At 42.3% G+C, this 19751-nt stretch overlaps 2 protein-coding genes across 6 annotated transcripts in view; one reads left to right on the top strand and one right to left on the bottom strand.

Annotated features, from left to right (window-relative positions):
• Positions 1-216: 216 nt before the first annotated feature.
• ZNF829 (zinc finger protein 829) lies at positions 217-19406 on the bottom strand. 4 transcript variants are annotated; one of them, XM_032173152.2, is made up of 7 exons: positions 18846-19406; positions 17741-17862; positions 17576-17633; positions 10680-10806; positions 10276-10371; positions 1919-2909; positions 217-1119 (listed from the first exon to the last, which is right to left on the bottom strand). In XM_032173152.2, the coding sequence occupies exons 2-6, from the start codon at positions 17776-17778 to the stop codon at positions 1930-1932; spliced, it is 1299 nt and encodes a 432-aa protein (XP_032029043.1). In that variant the 5' UTR covers positions 17779-17862; positions 18846-19406; the 3' UTR covers positions 217-1119; positions 1919-1929. The 4 variants fall into 4 exon arrangements, with proteins under 4 accessions (XP_032029043.1, XP_058282302.1, XP_032029042.1 ...); XM_058426319.1 differs by lacking the exon at positions 217-1119 and having other exon boundaries at positions 1901-2909; positions 18846-18966; positions 19174-19406; XM_032173151.2 differs by lacking the exon at positions 217-1119 and having other exon boundaries at positions 1901-2909; positions 18920-19406.
• Positions 19375-19751, top strand: part of ZNF568 (zinc finger protein 568) — a 90046-nt gene continuing 89669 nt past the window's right edge. For both annotated transcript variants that reach the window (XM_032173136.2, XM_032173137.2), the window contains exon 1: positions 19375-19500. The gene's annotated coding sequence lies outside the window, so the exon portion shown is untranslated. The remainder of the gene's footprint in view (positions 19501-19751) is intronic.

Here is a 19751-nt window from a genome sequence, read left to right as displayed (position 1 = left end):
CCTGCCTCAGCCTCCCGAGTAGCTGGGACTACAGGCGCCCGCCAACATGCCCGGCTAAAGTTTTTGTATTTTTAGTAGAGACGGGGTTTCACCGTGTTAGCCAGGATGGTCTCGATCTCCTGACCTTGTGATCCGCCCGCCTCGGCCTCCCAAAGTGCTGGGATTACAGGCTTGAGCCACCGCGCCCGGCCTTTATTGATCTTTTGCATTCTTTTGTTCTCAGTCTCATTTTCGCCTGTTCTGATATTTGTTATTGCTTTTCTTCTGCCAGCTTTGGGATGAGTTTGTTTTGTTTTTTTCTAGTTCCTTGAGATGTGACGTTAGGCTATTCATTTGAGATTTTTCTTTTTGGTGTAGGCATTTAATGCTATAAAATCCTCTCTTAGCACTGCTTTTGCTATATCTCAGATGTTTTCATGTGTTGTGTCTGTATTTTCATTTATTTCAAAAAATTTTTAATTTCCACCTTAGTTTCATCATTGACCCAACAATCATTCAGGAGCAAGCTGTTTAAATTCCATGTATCTGTTTTGAGAGTTCCTCTTGGTATTGATATCTAGTTTTATTCCACTGTGGTCAGAGATTAGATATGATTTTGTTTTTTAAAATTTATTGATACTTGCTTTGTGGTCCAGCATATAACCTATTTTTGAGAATGTTCCATGCACAGAAGAGTATATATTCTGTGGTTGTTGGGTAGAATGTTCTTCAGATGTCTGTTGGGTCCATTTGGTATAGAGTCCAATTTAAGTCCAGAGTTTCTTTGTTGATTTCTGTCCCGGTGATCTGTCTAGTGCTGTCAATGGAGTGGTGAAGTCCCCTGCTATTGTTGTATTGCTATCTCTTTTCTTAGGTCTAGTAGTATCTGTTATGGATTTGGGTGTTGCAGTGTTTGGTGCATACATATTTCGGATTGTTTTATCTTCTTGTTGAATTTATCCTTTATCATTATAAATGACCTTCTTTGTCCTTTTTAATTTTTGTTGGTATAAAGTCTGTTTTGGCCATCGTGGTGGCTCATGTCTGTAATCCCAGCACTTTGGGAGGCCAAGGCAGGCGGATCACTTGAAGTCAGGAGTTCAAGACCAGCCTGGCCAACGTGGTGAAACCCCATCTCTACTAAAAATACAAAAAAAAATTAGCTGGGCGTGGTGGCGCAATGCCTGTAATCCCAACTACTTGGGAGGCTGAGGCACAAGAATTGCTTGAACTCAGGAGCTGGAGGTTGCAGTGAGCTGAGATCACACCACTGCACTCCAGCCTGGGCAACAGAGCGAGACTGTCTCAAAATAAAATGAAATAAAATAAAATATATTTGACTAACAACTTATATATAAAAGGAAATTACAAATATATTAGACAAAATCATTCTATTAGGGTATTATGGGTTGAACTGTGTCCCCTAAAAAGATATGCTGAAGTCCTAACCCCTGGTACCAGTAAATGTGACCTTACTTGGAAATAGGGTCTTGGCAGATATAATCAAGTTAAGATGAGGTCACCAGGTAACCCCAATCTAACCTGACTGGTGTCCAAATAAAAGACATACACAGAGATACACAGGCAGAATGCAATGTGAAGATGGAGGCAGAGATTGGAATGGTGTACGTAAAAGCTGTGGAATGCCAAGGACTGCCAGCTGTTAACAGAGGTTAGGAAAAAGGCATAGAACAGATCCTCAGAGTCCTCGGAAGGAACCAAAACTGTCAGCACCCTTGAGTTTAGATTTCCAGGCTCTAAACTGTAAGAGAATAAATTTCTCCTGTTTTAAGCCACCAAGGTTTTGGTACTTGGTACTTTGTTATCATATTGTTTAAAAACTAATACATAGGAGAACCTTTGATAATGTGTATCCTAATTTGTTCTCATTACCTGTTTTAAAAAAAATTTATTATAAAGGTTAACAAAATGGTCTTACTTTATTGTCATTCAACCAGTATGAATTCCCTCATGGCGAATGAGGTCAGAGCGACTACCAAAAGCCTTTCCACATTCCTTACAGTCATAGGGTTTCTCACCAGTGTGAATTCTCTGATGTCGAGTAAGGTTTGAACCTTTATTAAAGGCCTTCCCACATTCATTACATTCATATGGTTTTTCATCTGTATGGATTCTCTGATGTTGAATAAGTTCTGAGCTCTGAATAAAGGCCTTTCTACATTCTTCACATTCATAGAGCTTCTCACCAGCATGAATTCTGCGATGGTTAGTAAGTGTTGAGGCACTATTAAAGGCCTTCCCACACTGCTTACATTCATAAGGTTTCTCACCAGTATGCATTCTCTGATGCTGAATAAGCCTTGAGTGTTGAGTAAAGGCTTTCCCACATTCTTTACATTCATAAGGTTTCTCACCGGTATGAATTCTCAGATGTAGAAAAAGTTGTGAACTTTTAGTAAAGGCTTTTCCACATACTTTACATTCATAGGGTTTCTCACCAGTGTGAATTCTCTGATGATCATTAAGGTTTGAGCAATACTTAAAGGCTTTTCCACATTCCTTACATTCATAGGGTTTCTCACCAGTGTGAATCCTCTGATGTTGAGAAAAATAGGAACTACAACTAAAAGCCTTGCCACATTCCTTACATTCATAGGGTTTTTTACCAGTGTGAATCCTCTGATGTCGAGTAACGAGTGAGCCACGACTAAAGGACTTCCCATACTCCTTAGATTCATAGGGTTTTTCACCAAAATGAATTCTCTGATGTTGAATAAATTGTGAGTTCTGACTAAAGGTCTTTCCACATATCTTACATTCCCATGGTTTCTTTTCACTCATAGTTTTTTGAGGTGGAATAAGAAATGTGGGCTGAATAAAAGTAGACATGTCTTCATGGTTAAGTATTACTTGACTGAAATGTCTCTTCTTTAGAGATAATATTTTGGTCTCACACATTGATTCCAGATCTGAAAGAAAGTACAAAGGCAAATAAATTTTCCTATTCTGGGCAAGTTAAAACTTCTAAAAAAGAAATAGGAGAATTAAACTGAAAAGAATATCTGAGAAATTATACACTTAGTTTTCAAAGGTGGTGAGGCAATCTGTAAAATTGACAAGAGAAGCACAGACATTAGGAGAGGTAATAAAAGAAGCTGAGGATGTGGATTCAGAAAGTAGATGACCTCTATGATCCTCAAATTTTGGTCTGAACCAGAGTCGCCTTAAGCCTTGGTGAATACACAGTGTTCTGCACCATCCTCCATATTATAGAGAGATTCTAATTTTTTTTTTAAATTTTTCTTTGCCCCCACCCCAGATCCCCCACAGGCGCTGCCTGAGACCCAGCTCTGTGTCTCCTCATCATACAGCTTGTGGAGCTCCGACTGCAAGGCCATCAGCATGGCCAGGCAGGGGTTAAGCTGGAGGGCCATGGAGGAGGACAGGCCAGCAGGATGCTGCCTCTGCTCCAGGGCATGCACCATGGGTGAGAGATTCTAATTATATACACGTTTATAAACATATACTCACATGTACAGAGTATGATACTGTATGTTTTGCAATTTGTAGATAATTGTCAGACCTACATGAAAGGATTATTAAGAATAATAAATATGTTGAAAGGTTTAAATGGCGGGGGCGGGTGGAGTTCAGTGACTGTGCAATGGTATACTGGCAAATCACTAGCCTCCAACAAATCTAATATGCTGAACACAACTGGTGGGAAGAGTAGACAGGTACATCTCTTCTGTGCATACAGCATGATATGGGTTAGGGACTCACTGAAAATAATTTGCTCTGGAATTCTGTGACGTTGACCTTGGGAGAAAGAAATGAATAATTCAAGTCATAGCAGTGACTGAGAAGGAAGGCGGCTCAAGTTTGAGACACAAGAGAGTTAAGATAGGGTGAAATGTACTCTATGAGAAGAATGGAACTCCATGTCAACATATAAACAGTGAGCCCTAGTTCTATGCTTTAAGGCAACCTCTGAGCCCTCTTTTCCTTGTTTATTAAAATGGGAATGACTCTTATTGCTAAAAAGATGAGGAATAACGTATATAAATAATCTGATATAAAGTAAGCACTCAGTATTGGTAGCTATTATTATGAAAAAATATCATAGCAAAGACAGATATTGGGCAAATGAAATGGCTTGAAGACATCAAAATAAAGCCAGCTAGACTATCTTACGTCCTCCCTCCACATAATCATTGGCCAAACTTAGTCTGGGTGAGTCCCTAAAAATCTCTTAAAGTTGTCCTCATTTAATTACTGAATCCCCTCTTTCCTAGACCACTACAGGAATCTCCTAATGGTCTCCCCAATATGTTCCAGCACCCTCTAATCCATTCAGCACCTGGTGTGGTATTTGGTCTCACTTTGCTCTACTGAAAATCTAAACTCCTTGGTAATTACCAAGAAGACTCCAATAATGAGGCTCTTGCCTACCTCTCCAACCTTGTGTTATACTCCACTTCCACTTGCTCAAGAAGCCTCAGTCCTTCAAGCACATCAAGTTCTCCCTGCCTCTCAGGGCCTTCCCACATGGATCTCCCCTGTGCCTGGCATACCCCTCATCCTATCACCATTGTTGGCCCTGCTAATTGCTGCTCATCATTTGAGCCTCTGCTCAAACAGCATATCTCTAGAAGGCCATAACTGATCTTCAGTCTAAATTATGGTCTTCCTGTTATTAGGCCTCAGATCTTCCTGCTATTTCTTATTAATAGCACTTATTATTTGTAATATTATATAATCTGCATAGATCCAATGAAATCAAGAAATGTTTTATATTTTCACTAATATATACTCAGCTCCTGGCAAACTACCTAAAGAATTACTGAGGCAATAAATGAGTCTAGATTTATTGTCCTCAATAATACATTTTTAGAGTGGAGTTACAAGATGGATGACTAGAGGCACCCAGCATTTACCTCCTCCACAAAGAAGGACCAAAACAGCGAGTAGATAATCATACACCAAACTGAGCATCTATGACAGAACACTAGAATTCAGCAGGGAAGTAACAGGGAACCTCTGAGGCACAAAGAGAGAAGCAAAGCAGCTGGCCTGGTCGGGATCAGCTTGGAGCCAGGAGTGTAGGGGAAAGGTAAGGGAGACCACATTCCCACTGTGGACTCCTGCAATCATAGCCACAAAACAGCCCCTCAGCCCTCATGGCCCTAAGACTAGTAAAGGGAGCTGCCCAGTGTCTACATAATACTGTTCTAGATACAGAGTTCATGCTGGGTCCCTCCCACAAACCCAAGCAACTGCAGCATGGTGCCATTTTGGGAGCCCAGCTCCCACCAGACTACATCCTGCCCTAGGACTCAACAGTTCCTCCATCTCTACATCCATGGAGCTCTGCTGGCTTCCCCCCATGTCCATGTAGAGGGCTACAGCACTGCAATGATGGCTGGAACCATCGGTGTGGCTAGGTCCCCAGTACTCCAGTCCAGCACTCAGAGTCCTACACCCTGGGGAATGAGCAGTACAGCAGAGTTGGAGGCTGCCTTTGGGACAGAGGGAGCTGAAGTGTGTGCTCCCCAGAGCCTGAGAGCCACCTGCCTGGGGCCACTGCCACTGACAGGAACACCACTACTTCCAAGCAGCTGGGTCCCTATGCATCTGCAAGTGCCTTCAGGGGGCCTTAAGACTAGTGCTGGGCAGCGTCGAAGGGCGTAACATCAAGCCTACCTGGCCCACCAAAGCTGCTGCCTCCGCACATCATCTGAGGGTTTGGGAATCGACTCACCTTGCTGGCCATTGCTGGTGCCCACATGCACCATCCCTGCAAATGAGGAAAGCGCAGAGCCAATGTGCCATCAGGGCCTAAGCATGCTGTCTGGGGGCATGGAAATTGACCCACCCTACCCACCACAGCCTGAATCCACATGCACCACTCAGAGGCGAGAAGACAGGGTTTCCATGCCTGGTGCTGCCCCTGCCACTGACTATATGTAATGTCCAGGGGTGTGGGGATGAATTCACTCCTCACACTGCCACCAATGCCTGAACATGTCTTCTGGGGGCCTAAGAATGGGCTTGCTTAGCCTGCCAGTGCCCACCATCTATTGTTTGGGAGCCCAGGGATTGATTCAGCCCACCCACCATCACTAGCATCCATACACCCCTGCCATGACCCAAGGACAGGCCAGCCCAGCCTGCTGCCAACACCACTGCAAGCATCAAAATGTACACACCACCTAGAGGAACAGAGAATGGCCCATCCAGCCTGCCATTGCCACTGCTGGTACCTGGATATGTTGCTTCAAAGCCCGAAGAGTTGGCTAACTACTGCTATTGTCATAATCAATGCCACACATGCCAATAAGGAGCCCAAGGACCTGCCCACCTTTGTGGCCCACTGCTGCTACTGCCAGCACCTGAGCAACCACCTGGAGGCCCAGGGATCAACCTTCATGGAGCAGCTACCACCAGTGTCTGAATACACCACCTGGGGTCCCATGAACCAGCATACCCATGAACTATCACCAACACCGCTGGGCATACGGACCAGCATAGGTGGCATCCCTATCCCAGAAAAGCCTCATCACAGCTTCCACTAACAACCAAGCCCTAAGCTCCTGAGGAACTCACAGACACTGCTGACACTGATTGCAGCCAGAGAAATCATATGGAGATTGTACCACTACATCTACCTAGAACAAAGCCAGAGCAACCTACCCAACCAACACTATAAATACATCTACAGGAAAAAGGTTTTCCTTATGAAAACAAATCCATAAAATTGGAAAAAATGACCATAATAAGAAATACACAGATATCAATGTAAGGATAAAAGAAACATGGCCGGGCGCGGTGGCTCACGCTTGTAATCCCAGCACTTTGGGAGGCTGAGGCGGGCGGATCACGAGGTCAGGAGATCGAGACCACGGTGAAACCCCGTCTCTACTAAAAAATACAAAAAATTAGCCGGGCGTGGTGGCGGGCACCTATAGTCTCAGCTACTCGGAGAGGCTGAGGCAGGAGAATGGCGTGAACCCGGGAGGCGGAGCTTGTAGTGAGCCGAGATTGCGCCACTGCACTCCAGCCTGGGCGACAGAGCGAGACTCCACCTCAAAAAAAAAAAAAAAAAAAAAAAAAAGAAATAAAAATACTTAAAGGCAGCGAAGATCAACTGATAGCTGGGAAAAAGTGAAGATTCACAAACTCCTCCCTAGGTTCCTAGAGCTTTGTTAAAACCAGAATTCTTTCTCAAGGGAGGCATGGATCTTCTATTTCCAAGCTAACTCCATAGGTAACAACATCTACTTCTAGGGCTCCAACCATTAACTTCTACTTGGATCAATTTCCACTTTCATATTTTTTGACTGTTTTACAACTTTCTTCTGAACTTCCTATTTGATCTTCTCATTGATGAATCTTATTCTGTAGAAATTATTTACAGCAATGTTCTAGCTCCTACATTAGATAACAAGTTTCTTAATAAGCCTACACATTTCCTAAACTGTACAGCACCTAGCAGACTAGTGTATAAAATTAAAAAGTCAAACATTTTTATAAGACTTGCTATTTAAAAATCTTAATTCTCCACAAACTGATATTAATATTCTCATGAAAAAATAATTTGGCATTTTGATTAAGTTTCAAATGACTCTATATAAGCTAATTCTAATTTTTTTTTTTTTTTTTTGAGATCAAGTTTGCTTTTGTCCCCCAGGCTGGAGTGCAATGGTGCGATCTCGGCTCACTGCAACCTCCATCTCCCTGGTTCAAGCGATTCTCCTGCCTCAGCCTCCTGAGTAGCTAGGATTACAGGTGCCCGCCACCATGCCTGGCTAATTTTTGTATTTTTAGTAAAGATAGGGTTTCACCATGTTGCCCAGGCTGGTCTCGAACTCCTGACCTCAGGTAATCCACCCACCTCGGCCTCCCAAAGTGCTGGGATTACAGGCGTGAGCCACTGCGCCCAGACTAATTCTAAAATTTACAATGAAAATGCAAAGGACTAAGCAGCAGCAGGAGAACTTGCTCTACTAGATAAGATTTATTACATGCTACAGTATTAATATAGTGTGGTATTGGCACAAGGATAGACAAATAAGCCAAAGGAACAGAATTCAGAGATAGACTCACAGAAATAGGAATACATGATTTATGACAAAGGTAGTCCTATAGAAAATGGGAAAAGGACAGTCATCTCAATAAACATTAAGAAGTCAACTGGATATTCACATGGAAAAAAAATGAAATTTGACCCCTACCTCACAACACATACAAATACCAACTTCGTATAGAAGTTGGTATTTGAACTCTGTATAGACGCAATCACACAGTATTTAGTCTTTTGCCTTTGGCTTTTCTTGCTCAACATTATGTTTATGTGACATATCTATGGTGCTGCATATATCTGGTGTTAGTTCATTCTTATTGGCTATGTTATATTTCATTCTATGAATATATACATATATCTATATATATATATTTTTTTGAGATGGAGTCTTGCTCTGTTGCCCAGGCTGGAGTGCAGTGGTGTGATCTCTAGAAAGTAGATCTAAATGGAAAAAGTAAAACAATAAAGCTAGTAGAATATAACATAGGAAACATCTTCATGACCTTGGGGTAGGCAACAATTCCTATCCAGGACACAAAAAAGCGATGCTATAAAGAAAAAGACAACTGTGACCACATTAAAATTAATAACTTCTGTTCATCAAAAGGTACCATTAAAAGAGTAAAAGGCAAGATATAAAGTGGTGGGAGATATTTACATCATGTATAATCAAACACAGGGCTGATACATAGAATATAAAAAGAATTCTTTGAAACCAACAGGAAAAAGATAGACAACCGACTAAGTTTAGCCAAGAAACTTAAACAGGCATGTCACAGAACACACACATCAGAATAACTAAAATTAAACGGCCTGGCAATAATAACTGGTAAGAATGTGAGAATGCAGAGCAATAGCAACCTTCATACTGCTAGTAGAACTGCAAATCGGTATAACTACTTTGGAAAATTGGTATATTTACTAAAGTTGAACACACACATATCCTATTGCTCAGTAATTCCACTCCTGTGTATATACCTAAAAGAAATGTGTACATACATTTACCAAAAGTTATACACAGGAACGTTCACAGCAGCATTATGTGTAATAGCTAAAAACTGCAAACAAACCAACTGTCAACAGTAGAAAGGACATTTATAGTAATTAAAATATATAAAGCATAATTTAAAAAATATTCATAGAATGAAGCAGGACACAGTGGGTCACACCTGTAATCCCAGCACTTTGGGAGGCTGAGGCGGGTGGATCACCTGAAGTCAAGAGTTTGAAACCAGCCTGGCCAACATGTTGAAACCCTGTCTCTACTAAAAATACAAAAAATTAGCTGGGCGTGGTGGCGCAGGCCTGTAGTTCCAGCTATTCGGGAGGCTGAGGCAGGAGAGTCGCTTGAGTCTGGGAGGCAGAGGTTGCAGTGAGCCGAGATCACACCACTGCACTCCAGCCTGGGCAACAGAGCAAGACTCCATCTCAAAAAAATATATATATATAGATATATGTATATATTCATAGAATGAAATATAACATAGCCAATAAGAATGAACTAACACCAGATATATGCAGCACCATAGATATGTCACATAAACATAATGTTGAGCAAGAAAAGCCAAAGGCAAAAGACTAAATACTGTGTGATTGCGTCTATACAAAGTTCAAAAATAGGCAAAACGAATCCATGGTGCCAAATGTCAGGATGGTATTTATTTTGGGAGAGGAAAAAGAGGCTGGTGATTGGGAAGGGGCAGAGAAGGGGTTCTGAGGTGCTAGTAATGTTCTATTTATTGTCCTAGTAGTGGTTTCACCATTCTCAATTTCACCATACTATGCAATCATAGTCATGTAGTTTTATGTGTGTATGTTATACTTCAATTTTGTTTTAAAGTAAGAAATAATCAAATGTTTGATAAATGAAAGAATGAGCTATTAAGTCCAGAACAAACTGGTCAAAGATGTTAAATAGCTGAAGGTAGATAAAATGAAAACAAGCACAAGGAAAGAAAAAGACACACACATGCACTTACATCTATTTCTTAGGGTGGGAATGTTTACTGTTACACAAGTCTAAATGTAGCGTATCATAGGAAGGAATGAAACTAAAATGTGAGTAGAATAATTATAGTATATTATAGCCAGGGAGGTACTTGCTATATTGGTCTAGGGAGAAAGTATGAGAAAAAAAAAAGTGGGATAGCTTATATGGAAGAGGCTTCGGGCCTTTAAAGGGAGCTTCCTGATAACATCTCAGAAGTATATCTCTTTATAGCCCTGCTCCTGAGCCATCATCTCTTACTTACCTGAACACAGGCCTCTAGTCAGCTCTCTGTCAACCATCCAGGGCTCTTTTCCTTGTTCCAATAAGGAGATCACAGCTGGCTTAGAATTGGAAAGTCCTGCTCACAAGAAAAGACATGGGACATGGTTATGCTGTGGGCTCCCCAGAAATCAGATCCAGTCCCTTAGTGATCAAAGAAGAGATACCACTACAAGAAGGACTAGAGAAAGATGGAGAAGATGAAGCTTCAGCTATAGCCCATTGGAGCTGCCCACTTCCAACTCTTCCATTCTATTTCAACTCACACCATTCCTTAGGGAACAGGGAGCAGAAATTCAGCTGGTTACATGAAGCAAATAATTCACAGTGGAGAAAGGAGACATTTCCAAGGGCAGACTCTGAATGTTGGGGAATAGTTATCCTTACCCACTGAAACTAGGTTGCTGAAATTCTCCAACATCACTTCTTTGTATAAATTCATCTGACCAGCGTCCAGGCATTCCCATTCTTCTTGAGAGAAGTCTATGGAAACATCCCTGAACATCACAGGCCCCTGAAACAACAAACATGCTTTCACAATGAAAGGAGAAAAGAAAAAGATGGTGGTAGAGGTGGCAAGAAAGGACACAGTAAGCAAAATTAAAGAGGGTGAATCCTATCATATCAGAAGATACACGTCCTGTGTACAAAGGGATATACAAATAGACTGGACTTTTCCAGTGATATGAAATAGCATGCATTCAGCTCAATTAGTGAGTTTCTTCCTCCTCCCCCCTTTCCCTTTATGCCCCAAGAGAGGGGGAAAATGGGAGGGGCTTCCAAACACACCTTATAATACATGGAGTAAAAATTCAGAATATCAGGGGAAAACAAAAATGAAAGTTTCTAAAAGCTTCCAGGAAGAAAACACAGATCACATAAGTTTTCAGGAATCAGAATGGCAATAGACTTCTCAATAGCATCATTTGAAATAAGAAAAAAACAAGCAATTCCTTTAATATTATAAAGGAAAATAAATTCTGACCTAGAATTCTATAGCCAGTCAGATTACTAAGCCACTATGAAGATTAAATCAAGACAATTTTAAATCTGCAGGGAATGATAAAAGTATTTCCAATGTGGCTTTTCTTAGGAAGCTACTGGGCTACATGTTCCATCAAAACTAAAAAAGGTACTATATTAAGAAACTGGAAAACTAACATGAAAATGGTGATGAAAGTGCCAGTATAATTATAAACGGCAAATCCTAGAACATCATCCGGCAGCAGACTGAGAGAACAGCATCTAGGAACAGAAGAAGTGAGGACTACAGGAAAGACATCTCCAAAGAAAACTAAGGAGCTAGTATGTTTGATCATGTAGAAAATATTGACAGGCAACTGACAGCAATGTTAGAGAATTTGAAAAAAATAGCGACACACACATAAAATCAGGCAAAAGAAGAAACAAGGCAATTTGCTCTGAGAAAAATACAAATTGTACTAGAAAGAATCCAGAATCTGGTGTTTTACTTGGCTCACATTAACAATGTCTGCAAGGTCCTAATCACAGGGATAGCAATGATTGAAAGAAAAATTATGAGCTGAGCCCGGTGGCTCATGCCTGTAGTCCCAGCACTTTGGGAGGCCGAGGCAGGAGGATCACGAGGTCAGGAGTTCAAGACCAGCCTGGCCAACATGATGAAACCCCGTGTCTACTTAAAAATTAGCTGGGCGTGGTGGTGCACGCCTGTAATCCTAGCTACTCGGGAGGCTGAGGTAGAGAATCACTTGAACCTGGGAGGCAGAGGTTGCAGTGAGCCAAGATCATGCCATTGCACTCCAGCCTGGGCAATAGAGTGAGACTCTGTCTCAAAAAAAAAAAAAAGAAAGAAAGAAAGAAAAGAAAAATTGTGATATAATTCTATTGCGTGGACAAAAAATGAGGACTGTGGTATGGGAAATCTCAATCCATAGTTACCTGCCTAGAAATCACTGGAAAATATGTATCAAAAAATAGCAATATAGGAATATTAATTAGAAATATAGGAAAAATGCTAAGAGAAACAGCAAAAAGAGTAGCCACCTACGGGGAGTAGGATTGGGTAGTGGGACAATGCCCTGCCATTTTTCATGTCTTTTAACATTTCTTGAATTTTTTTTTTTTTTTTTTTTTGAGACGGAGTTTCGCTCTTGTTGCCCAGGTTGGAGTGCAGTGGCACGATCTCAGCTCACTGCAACCTCCACCTCCTGGGTTCAAGAGATTCTCCTCCTTCAGCCTCCCGAGTAGCTGGGATTACAGGCGCCGGTCACCACACCCAGCTAATTTTTGTATTTTTAGTAGAGACAGGGTTTCACCATGCTGGTCAGGCTGGTCTCAAACTCCTGACCTCAAGTGATCCACCTGCCTCAGCCTCCCAAAGTGCTGGGATGACAGGCGTGAGCCACTGCGCCTAGCCCATTTCTTGAATTTTTAAAATGCGAAATGGGTTAAACATAAATTTAAAGTATCACTTAGACAACAGCATACTTTAAATTTCTTGGAAATTATAATTCTTATAAGACTGTCATAAAAATTATTCCCTATTAACATAAACAAATTCAACTTTTATACTCTTATGGTAGCAGAAATTTCCACAATATAAATACTACTGAATGAATCTTTCATTTCAGACATTTTCTTAGGCAAAAATACTTTTAAGACCCTTTCCAGATATGCATGCCCTTCCCCATACCTTGCCCTATGCATCTCTTCCATTTTGCTGTTCCTTAGTTGTATCCTTTGTAATAAAACTATAATCAGGCCAGGTGCGGTGGCTCATGCCTGTAATCCCAGCACTTTGGGAAGCCAAGGCAGGTGGATCACCTGAGGTCAGGAGTTTGCGACCAGCCTAGCCAACATGGAGAAACCCCATCTTTACTAAAAATACAAAAAATAGCCAGGTGTCGTGGCGCATGCCTGTAATCCCAGCTACTCAGGAGGCCGAGGCAGGAGAATTGCTTGAACCCGGGAGGTGGAGGTTGCAGTGAGCCGAGATTGTGCCATTGCACTCCAGCCTGGATAACAGAGTGAAACGCCATCTCAAAACCAACAAACAAACAAACTAACAAAAAAGCAAAACTATAATCATAAGTATAGTGCTTTCCTGAGTTCTATATGTTATTCTAATGAATTATTGAACCTGAAGGAGAGTTACGGGAACCTCTCAATTTTGGCTGGCTAGGAAGAAGTGCAGTGCCTTAGACTTGTGGCTGGTGTCTGAAGCAGGTACAGTCTTGTGGGACTGAGTCTTTTTTTTTTCTTTCTTTGAGACTGAGTCTACTCTATCACTCAGGCTGGAGTGCAGTGGTACGATCTCAGCTCCCTGCAACCTCTGCCTCCCAGGCTTAAGCAATGCTTCTGCCTCAACCTCCTGAGTAGCTGGGACCACAGGTGCACACCACCACACCCAGCTAATTTTTGTATTTTTAGTAGAGATGTAGGTTCACCATGTTGGCCAGGCTGTTCTCAAACTCCTGACCTCAAGTGATCCGCCCATCTTGGCCTCCCAAAGTCCTGGGATTATAGGCATGACCAGCTGGGACTGAGCCTCTTAACTAATGGGGTGTGTGTTAACTCTGGGTAGTGTCAGAATTCAGTTAAATTATAGGACACTCAGTGTCCCAAGAATTTTGTTTATAAAAGGATACACATTCCCAATTGATAGGAGAAATGAGGGTACTTCTCCTTCACCTTAGGACAAGCAAGAGGGCCCCTTTAGACTCCAGGGTCCAAAGTGCAATGATGAGATACTTTGGAATAATTTTTGCTGTATTCTCTGGAGTTTAGTGGGCACAAAGATTAGTACCTATTCCCCTCTTTGGACTAGATGTGGACCCAATAAAGGGACAAAGTGACCTCAACAAAGGAATGGATCACGGAATGCAGAAGTGTATGACAGATATCATAAGTAGCCATTTCAAGGATACGTGCTGTGCATATCCCAGGAAACGTAATTAGAGGTTTCCAGCAGGGGCTTCTCTGAGAAACTCTTAATGGTGTCTCCTAACAAAGGAGTGTTGAACATTCATCAAGGCAAAACAGACCAATACCAAAACAAGTCAAGAAAGACTTTTCTTTTCCTTACCTCCTCTTCCCTACCCCTGCTCTAATCTCATAGGATCCAGAGACTGACTTAGGCAGGAGAAATAGAAGCTCAGGGCGAGGAAATCAAGAAGCTTAATTATGTCCCTCTTTCATACTGTAAGCTTGAAGCAATTCTGAGCTCAGAGAAGAGGCTTTAAATGAAACTCACATATTATTACAGTGAACTAGAGGTTGTAATTAGTAAAATGAGACTAAATTGTGACTGAAAACAATCAAAGTATATAAAAGAGTGATAAAAATTATAGTCTGTACCAGTTCTTATCCAGGGCAACAAAAAAATTAACCCACAGAGAGGGTTGAGAGTAGAAATTATGAGGGAAAAAATTTTTCTTTTGCTTGCTTCATATGGAATCCTGCTTATTTCAAAATGCTGATCACAAGCAGTTTTGGTTTTTCAGGTACACGGTCACATCATCTATAAAGTGATAATCTTATGCCCTCTTTTGTAATTTTTAACCTAGTTTTTTTCTTATGTGTTTTGGTTAATATCTATAAAACAATGTTAAATAACATGGTAATGTGGTATATCCTTGTTTTACTTCTAATTTTCAAATATTTTGATGTTTCAAATATTTCCTGATTAAACATTAGATTAACTTCTGAAAACAAACTTTATTTCTTTTTTTTTTTTTTTTTTTTGAGACGGAGTCTCGCTCTGTCGCCCAGGCTGGAGTGCAGTGGCGCAATCTCGGCTCACTGCAAGCTCGGCCTCCCGGCTTCACGCCATTCTCCTGCCTCCGCTTCTCCGAGTAGCTGGGACTACAGGTGCCCGCCACCACGCCCGGCTAATTTTTTTGTATTTTTTTTAGTAGAGACAGGGTTTCACCGTGGTCTCGATTTCCTGACCTCGTGATCCGCCCGCCTCGGCTTCCCAAAGTGCTGGGATTACAAGCGTGAGCCACCGCGCCCGGCATTTCTTTTAAAATTTATTGTCGGCCGGGCACAGTGGCTCATGCCTGTAATCCCAGCACTTTGGGAGGCCAAGGTAGGCAGATCACCTGAGGTTGGGAGTTCAAGACCAGCCTGACCAGCATGGAGAAACCCCATCTCTACTAAAAATACAAAAATTAGCCGGGCGTAGTGGCACATGCCTGTAATCCCAGCTACTCGGGAGGCTGAGGCAGGAGAATCGCTTGAACCCAGGAGGTGGAGGTTGTGGTGAGCCCAGATCATGCCATTGAGCTCCAGCCTGGGAAACAAGAGTGAAACTCCGTCTCAAAAAAAAAAAAAATTTATTGTCTACTACAGTATACTACATGTCCCTAGTTATTCCCATTAATACTGGGCAACAATCTTCTCTATAGAAATGAGAAGTGTAACTAGAGACTGATGCGAGAGGGGAAGCAGATATTCTATTTGGCCTTTGGCACAAGAGAGGGAAGACTCAGTCCTCTTTAAAAGAAATTCAGATAGAAAGGCCTTACACAAAATACTTAGTTAGACTTATTCTTATCCTGATTTTCTCTGCATCTATACCAAACACATACAATTTAAAAATTGAGAGTAGGCCCACTCAGAGTTCCAAATTTACACCTTGAGAAAACATTGTCACTATTCTGAGTCCTCTATCCTAGTATGTATCCTCTAATTTTCAGATAAAATGATCCCTGGTGAATGGATAACCTTACAATTTAGTGAGTTCCCCAAGATTAGAAGTGTTGAAACACAAATTGAATAAAGATATTTTTATTATCACTTGGAGGAAGAATCCAAAAACTCTGTAGTTGCCTGCCATGCCCACTGCCCCTCCTGAGATGAGGCAAGGTTCTTTCGTTTGCTTTGATTTCAGCTATAAGTATCAACTCTAAAAACCAAAAAGAGATAAGACACAGAAAAGAAGAAGAAATTCTAACATATGTTTAGTTAGAACCTGAGAAGGAAAGGGGGAGAGAATGATACAGGGGCTTTTTGAAGGTATAATGACTGAAGATTTTCCTGAACTAATAATAGACATCCAACCATAAATTTTAAAACTCTACAAATCCCAAGCAGATAAATAAAACACATTTCTATATCTTACACTAAAATTACAGAAAGCCAGAAACAAAACAGTCAGAGGAAGACAAGGCAGATTACCATCAAGGGAGAAGAGCTAATCAAGACTGTATGATACTGGCACAGGAATATACAAAATCAATGGAAGAGAATAAAGAGTTCATAAATATACCCATGCACATATAGATACTAGGTATATTTGAAGACCAATGAGAATACAATAGCTCTTCCAATATATGGTATTGATAAACTGGGTATTAATAAGGAGGGGGGGAATCTGACTCCTACCTCGTAACATATACAAAAACCAGTTGCAACTATATAAAATATCTAAACATGAAAGTGAAACTTATGGCTTTAAGCATAAATATAGGAGAGTATCTGCATGACCTTGGGACAGGGAAGGATTTATTTAAAAAGATACAAAAAGCACTAACCATAAAGAAAAAATATTGATAAACTCAGCTTTTTAAAAATTAGAACTTATCATAAAATCATCTTACAGGAAGTGATGAAATAGTCCAAATAGTAGGAAAACATAATCAATAAAGGACTGAGATCCAGATTATATAAATAACTCATACGAATCAATAAGAGCTATTCCAAGAGAAAAATGAGTAAAGATTTGAACTGACATGTCACAAAAGATGACTAAAAACCAATAAACATATGGAATATGTTCAATTTTATTATTAATCACAGAAACCCAAATTCAAACCTGTGGGGGTGGGCAGGTGTAAGTACAGATATATATTCAAATGAGGATTTAGAAGTCTGGCATGTCTGATTTGAAAAAAAGTATATACCACAGTTTTTGCAAACATCAAAAATGTATTTCCCAAGACCATTTGATGACATGGGAGAATATTTATGACACTTTTTTTTGCAAAAATGTAGAACATCAAATGGTAAATGAAATAAAATTTGTTTTTTGACAAATAATGAAAATACATTAAAATATTAACACTAGTTATCTGAGTGGTCAAATTTTATTTTTTCTTGGTAATGCTGTGTTTTGAGATCTCTAAATTAATCATCCTTTTATTTTTAAATTAGAATAAATATTTGAGAAGAAAATTCAGCAAGCATAAGTGGAACAACCATCCTTTTCTGTGATGGGAAAATTATAGGGACCTATAATTAAATGACATTCCTTTATTAAGCAAGAATTTTCAGAAGAAAAAGAGGAAACCCCAACACACCTTGGATACTGCTTGCAGGAGTTCATCATGCATTCTTTCCTCCTCTTCTGGGTGACACCTGGAGAAAGGTAAAATTGGGAGAGGGAAGAGTAACTGTGAGACACCAGGTTTGTCTTGGTACCCAGATTAGTCAAGTAAGAGGTCTTCCCTAGCCCCATTACCTACCACACACGAGGAATGGAGATCAGAGGAGAATGGGGCATCCTGTCCAATTCCAGTGGCTCAGAGGAAAGGTTGTGTTCACTGCTGTCCAGGGTTGGAATCTGACCAGACCTCAGAGAGGTTTCCTAGAGACAGAGTTCTGGGGTCACAATCGCACAGTTGACGGGACCCCATACTCATACACAGAATGCCACATACATTTAGGGACAGTCACACTTAAATCAAGGCGACATGTACGTCTCACCTGCCCACAAGGAGCCACACACGGCAACACAGTTACAATCACATATGCACCATAGGAAACACACAATTACAGCTGCACAATCGTAGGCACCCCACACTGTCGCAGAGTCACAATCACACATCACCACGGGAACACACAGCCACAACCCCCACAGTGACAGGTATCCCATATCCGCACATAAGCCGCAGTGTTATTATCTCCCAGACAATTTCACAACCTCCCTCTTTTTTTGGGGGCGGGGGGGTGGGGGGGGGACAGAGTCTTGCCCTGTCGCCAGGCTGGAGTGCAGTGGCGCGATCTCGGCTCACTGCAACCTCCGCCTCCCGGGTTCAAGTGATTCTCCTGCCTCAGCCTGCGAGTAGCTGGGACTACAGGCGCGCGCCACCATGCCTAGCTAATTTTTGTATTTTTTTTTTTTTGAGACGGAGTCTTGCTCTGTCTCCCAGGCTGGAGTGCAGTGGCGCGATCTCGGCTCACTGCAAGCTCCGCCTCCCGGGTTCACGCCATTCTCCTGCCTCAGCCTCTCCGAGTAGCTGGGACTACAGGCGTCCGCCACCACGCCCGGCTAATTTTTTTGTATTTTTAGTAGAGACGGGGTTTCACCGTGGTATCGATCTCCTGACCTCGTGATCCGCCCGCCTCGGCCTCCCAAAGTGCTGGGATTACAAGCGTGAGCCACCGCGCCCGGCCTAATTTTTGTATTTTTAGTAGAGATGGGGTTTCACTATGTTGGCCAGGATGGTCTCGATCTCTTGACCTCGTGATCCGCCCGCCTCGGCCTCCCAAACACAACCTCACCCTTTCAGGCCGCTCCGCCCTAGGGGCCCAAGGCGCCAGCTCCCCATCGGCCTTCGATATCCTTACCTAAGCCCCTTCGAGTCATCCCGGATGGGAACTTGCAACCTGAGCCAGTTCTCCTGGGGACCAAAATATCTCACCTCCCAGATCTAAGGGTCCCGCCAGGAGTGACGAAACGTTCGAATTCCTGCGAGAAAAGTGGCAGGCCACCAGGCCCTCTGGGAAATGTAGTTCAGAGCGGGACCCACGCCGATTCCTGTCAGCTCCTCCCCTGGGCCCACCCGAAATGGCTGCTCCCTCAACTCTCAACATCCAGCCGAGCCTCGGAGTTGCGGGTCGCCGTAGCGCTGCGCAATAGAGATGAGCCTCCTGGGGAACCTGGCCCAAGCCTCACCCTTACACAGGAAAGCAGATGTGTTCTGGCCGGAAGTTGAGTGGGGCCGCGGGGCCTGCTGGGAGGTGTTGTCCTCGGAAACGTCGCGGGCGCGGAGGGATGGTTCGGCGCTTTAGGCGTCTGTTACAGACCTATCTGCGGGTCGCCTTCACCCAGCATCTCAGAAACTGCGCGCGGGATGAACATTCGGGTGTTTCCGGCAGGTGACGCTGCCGAGTCCCCGCAGCAGGGGGCGAGCAAGGGACTCGCGGTTGACGGGACACGGATCCTCTAAGGCCCAGAGTGTCCCGAGTAGCGGCAGTGGGGAGTGCTCAGAGTACGCTAATGGTGAGTGGTTGCAGTTGATGGGACAAAAAACTGTGATGGGAGTTAGTGTGGGTGTGTGGTTGTGTGTGTGAGTGTGACGGCACGAATAATCTGATGGGGCGATTGTGATGTTTGGTTGCGCGTGATTATGATGAAATGTGTGATATGTGTGTGATTGTGATTAAGGCTGTAGTGAGTGTGAACGTGGCGAAGTGTGCGTGATTGTAATATGTCTAGTAGTTCTTGTCTTGAGCTGGCTTTTCTGTAGCATT

The sequence above is a fragment of the Hylobates moloch genome, unplaced genomic scaffold, assembly GCF_009828535.3.
Source record: "Hylobates moloch isolate HMO894 unplaced genomic scaffold, HMol_V3 SCAFFOLD_13, whole genome shotgun sequence".
NCBI lineage: Eukaryota > Metazoa > Chordata > Mammalia > Primates > Hylobatidae > Hylobates > Hylobates moloch.
The sequence above is the reverse complement of the archived record's forward strand: the minus strand, read 5'-3'. Positions and strand labels throughout refer to the sequence as shown.

Excerpts from the sequence above, each read along its gene's own strand:
- ZNF829 (XM_032173152.2), bottom strand. The coding sequence starts at position 17,778 with ATGCCCCATTCTCCTCTGATCTCCATTCCTCGTGTGTG. Across the intron at positions 17,634-17,740 it reads ATCTCCATTCCTCGTGTGTG|GTGTCACCCAGAAGAGGAGG; the intron begins GTAGGTAATGGG and ends ACCTTTCTCCAG. Across the intron at positions 10,372-10,679 it reads CAGCAACCTAGTTTCAGTGG|GACTTTCCAATTCTAAGCCA; the intron begins GTAAGGATAACT and ends TCTTGTGAGCAG.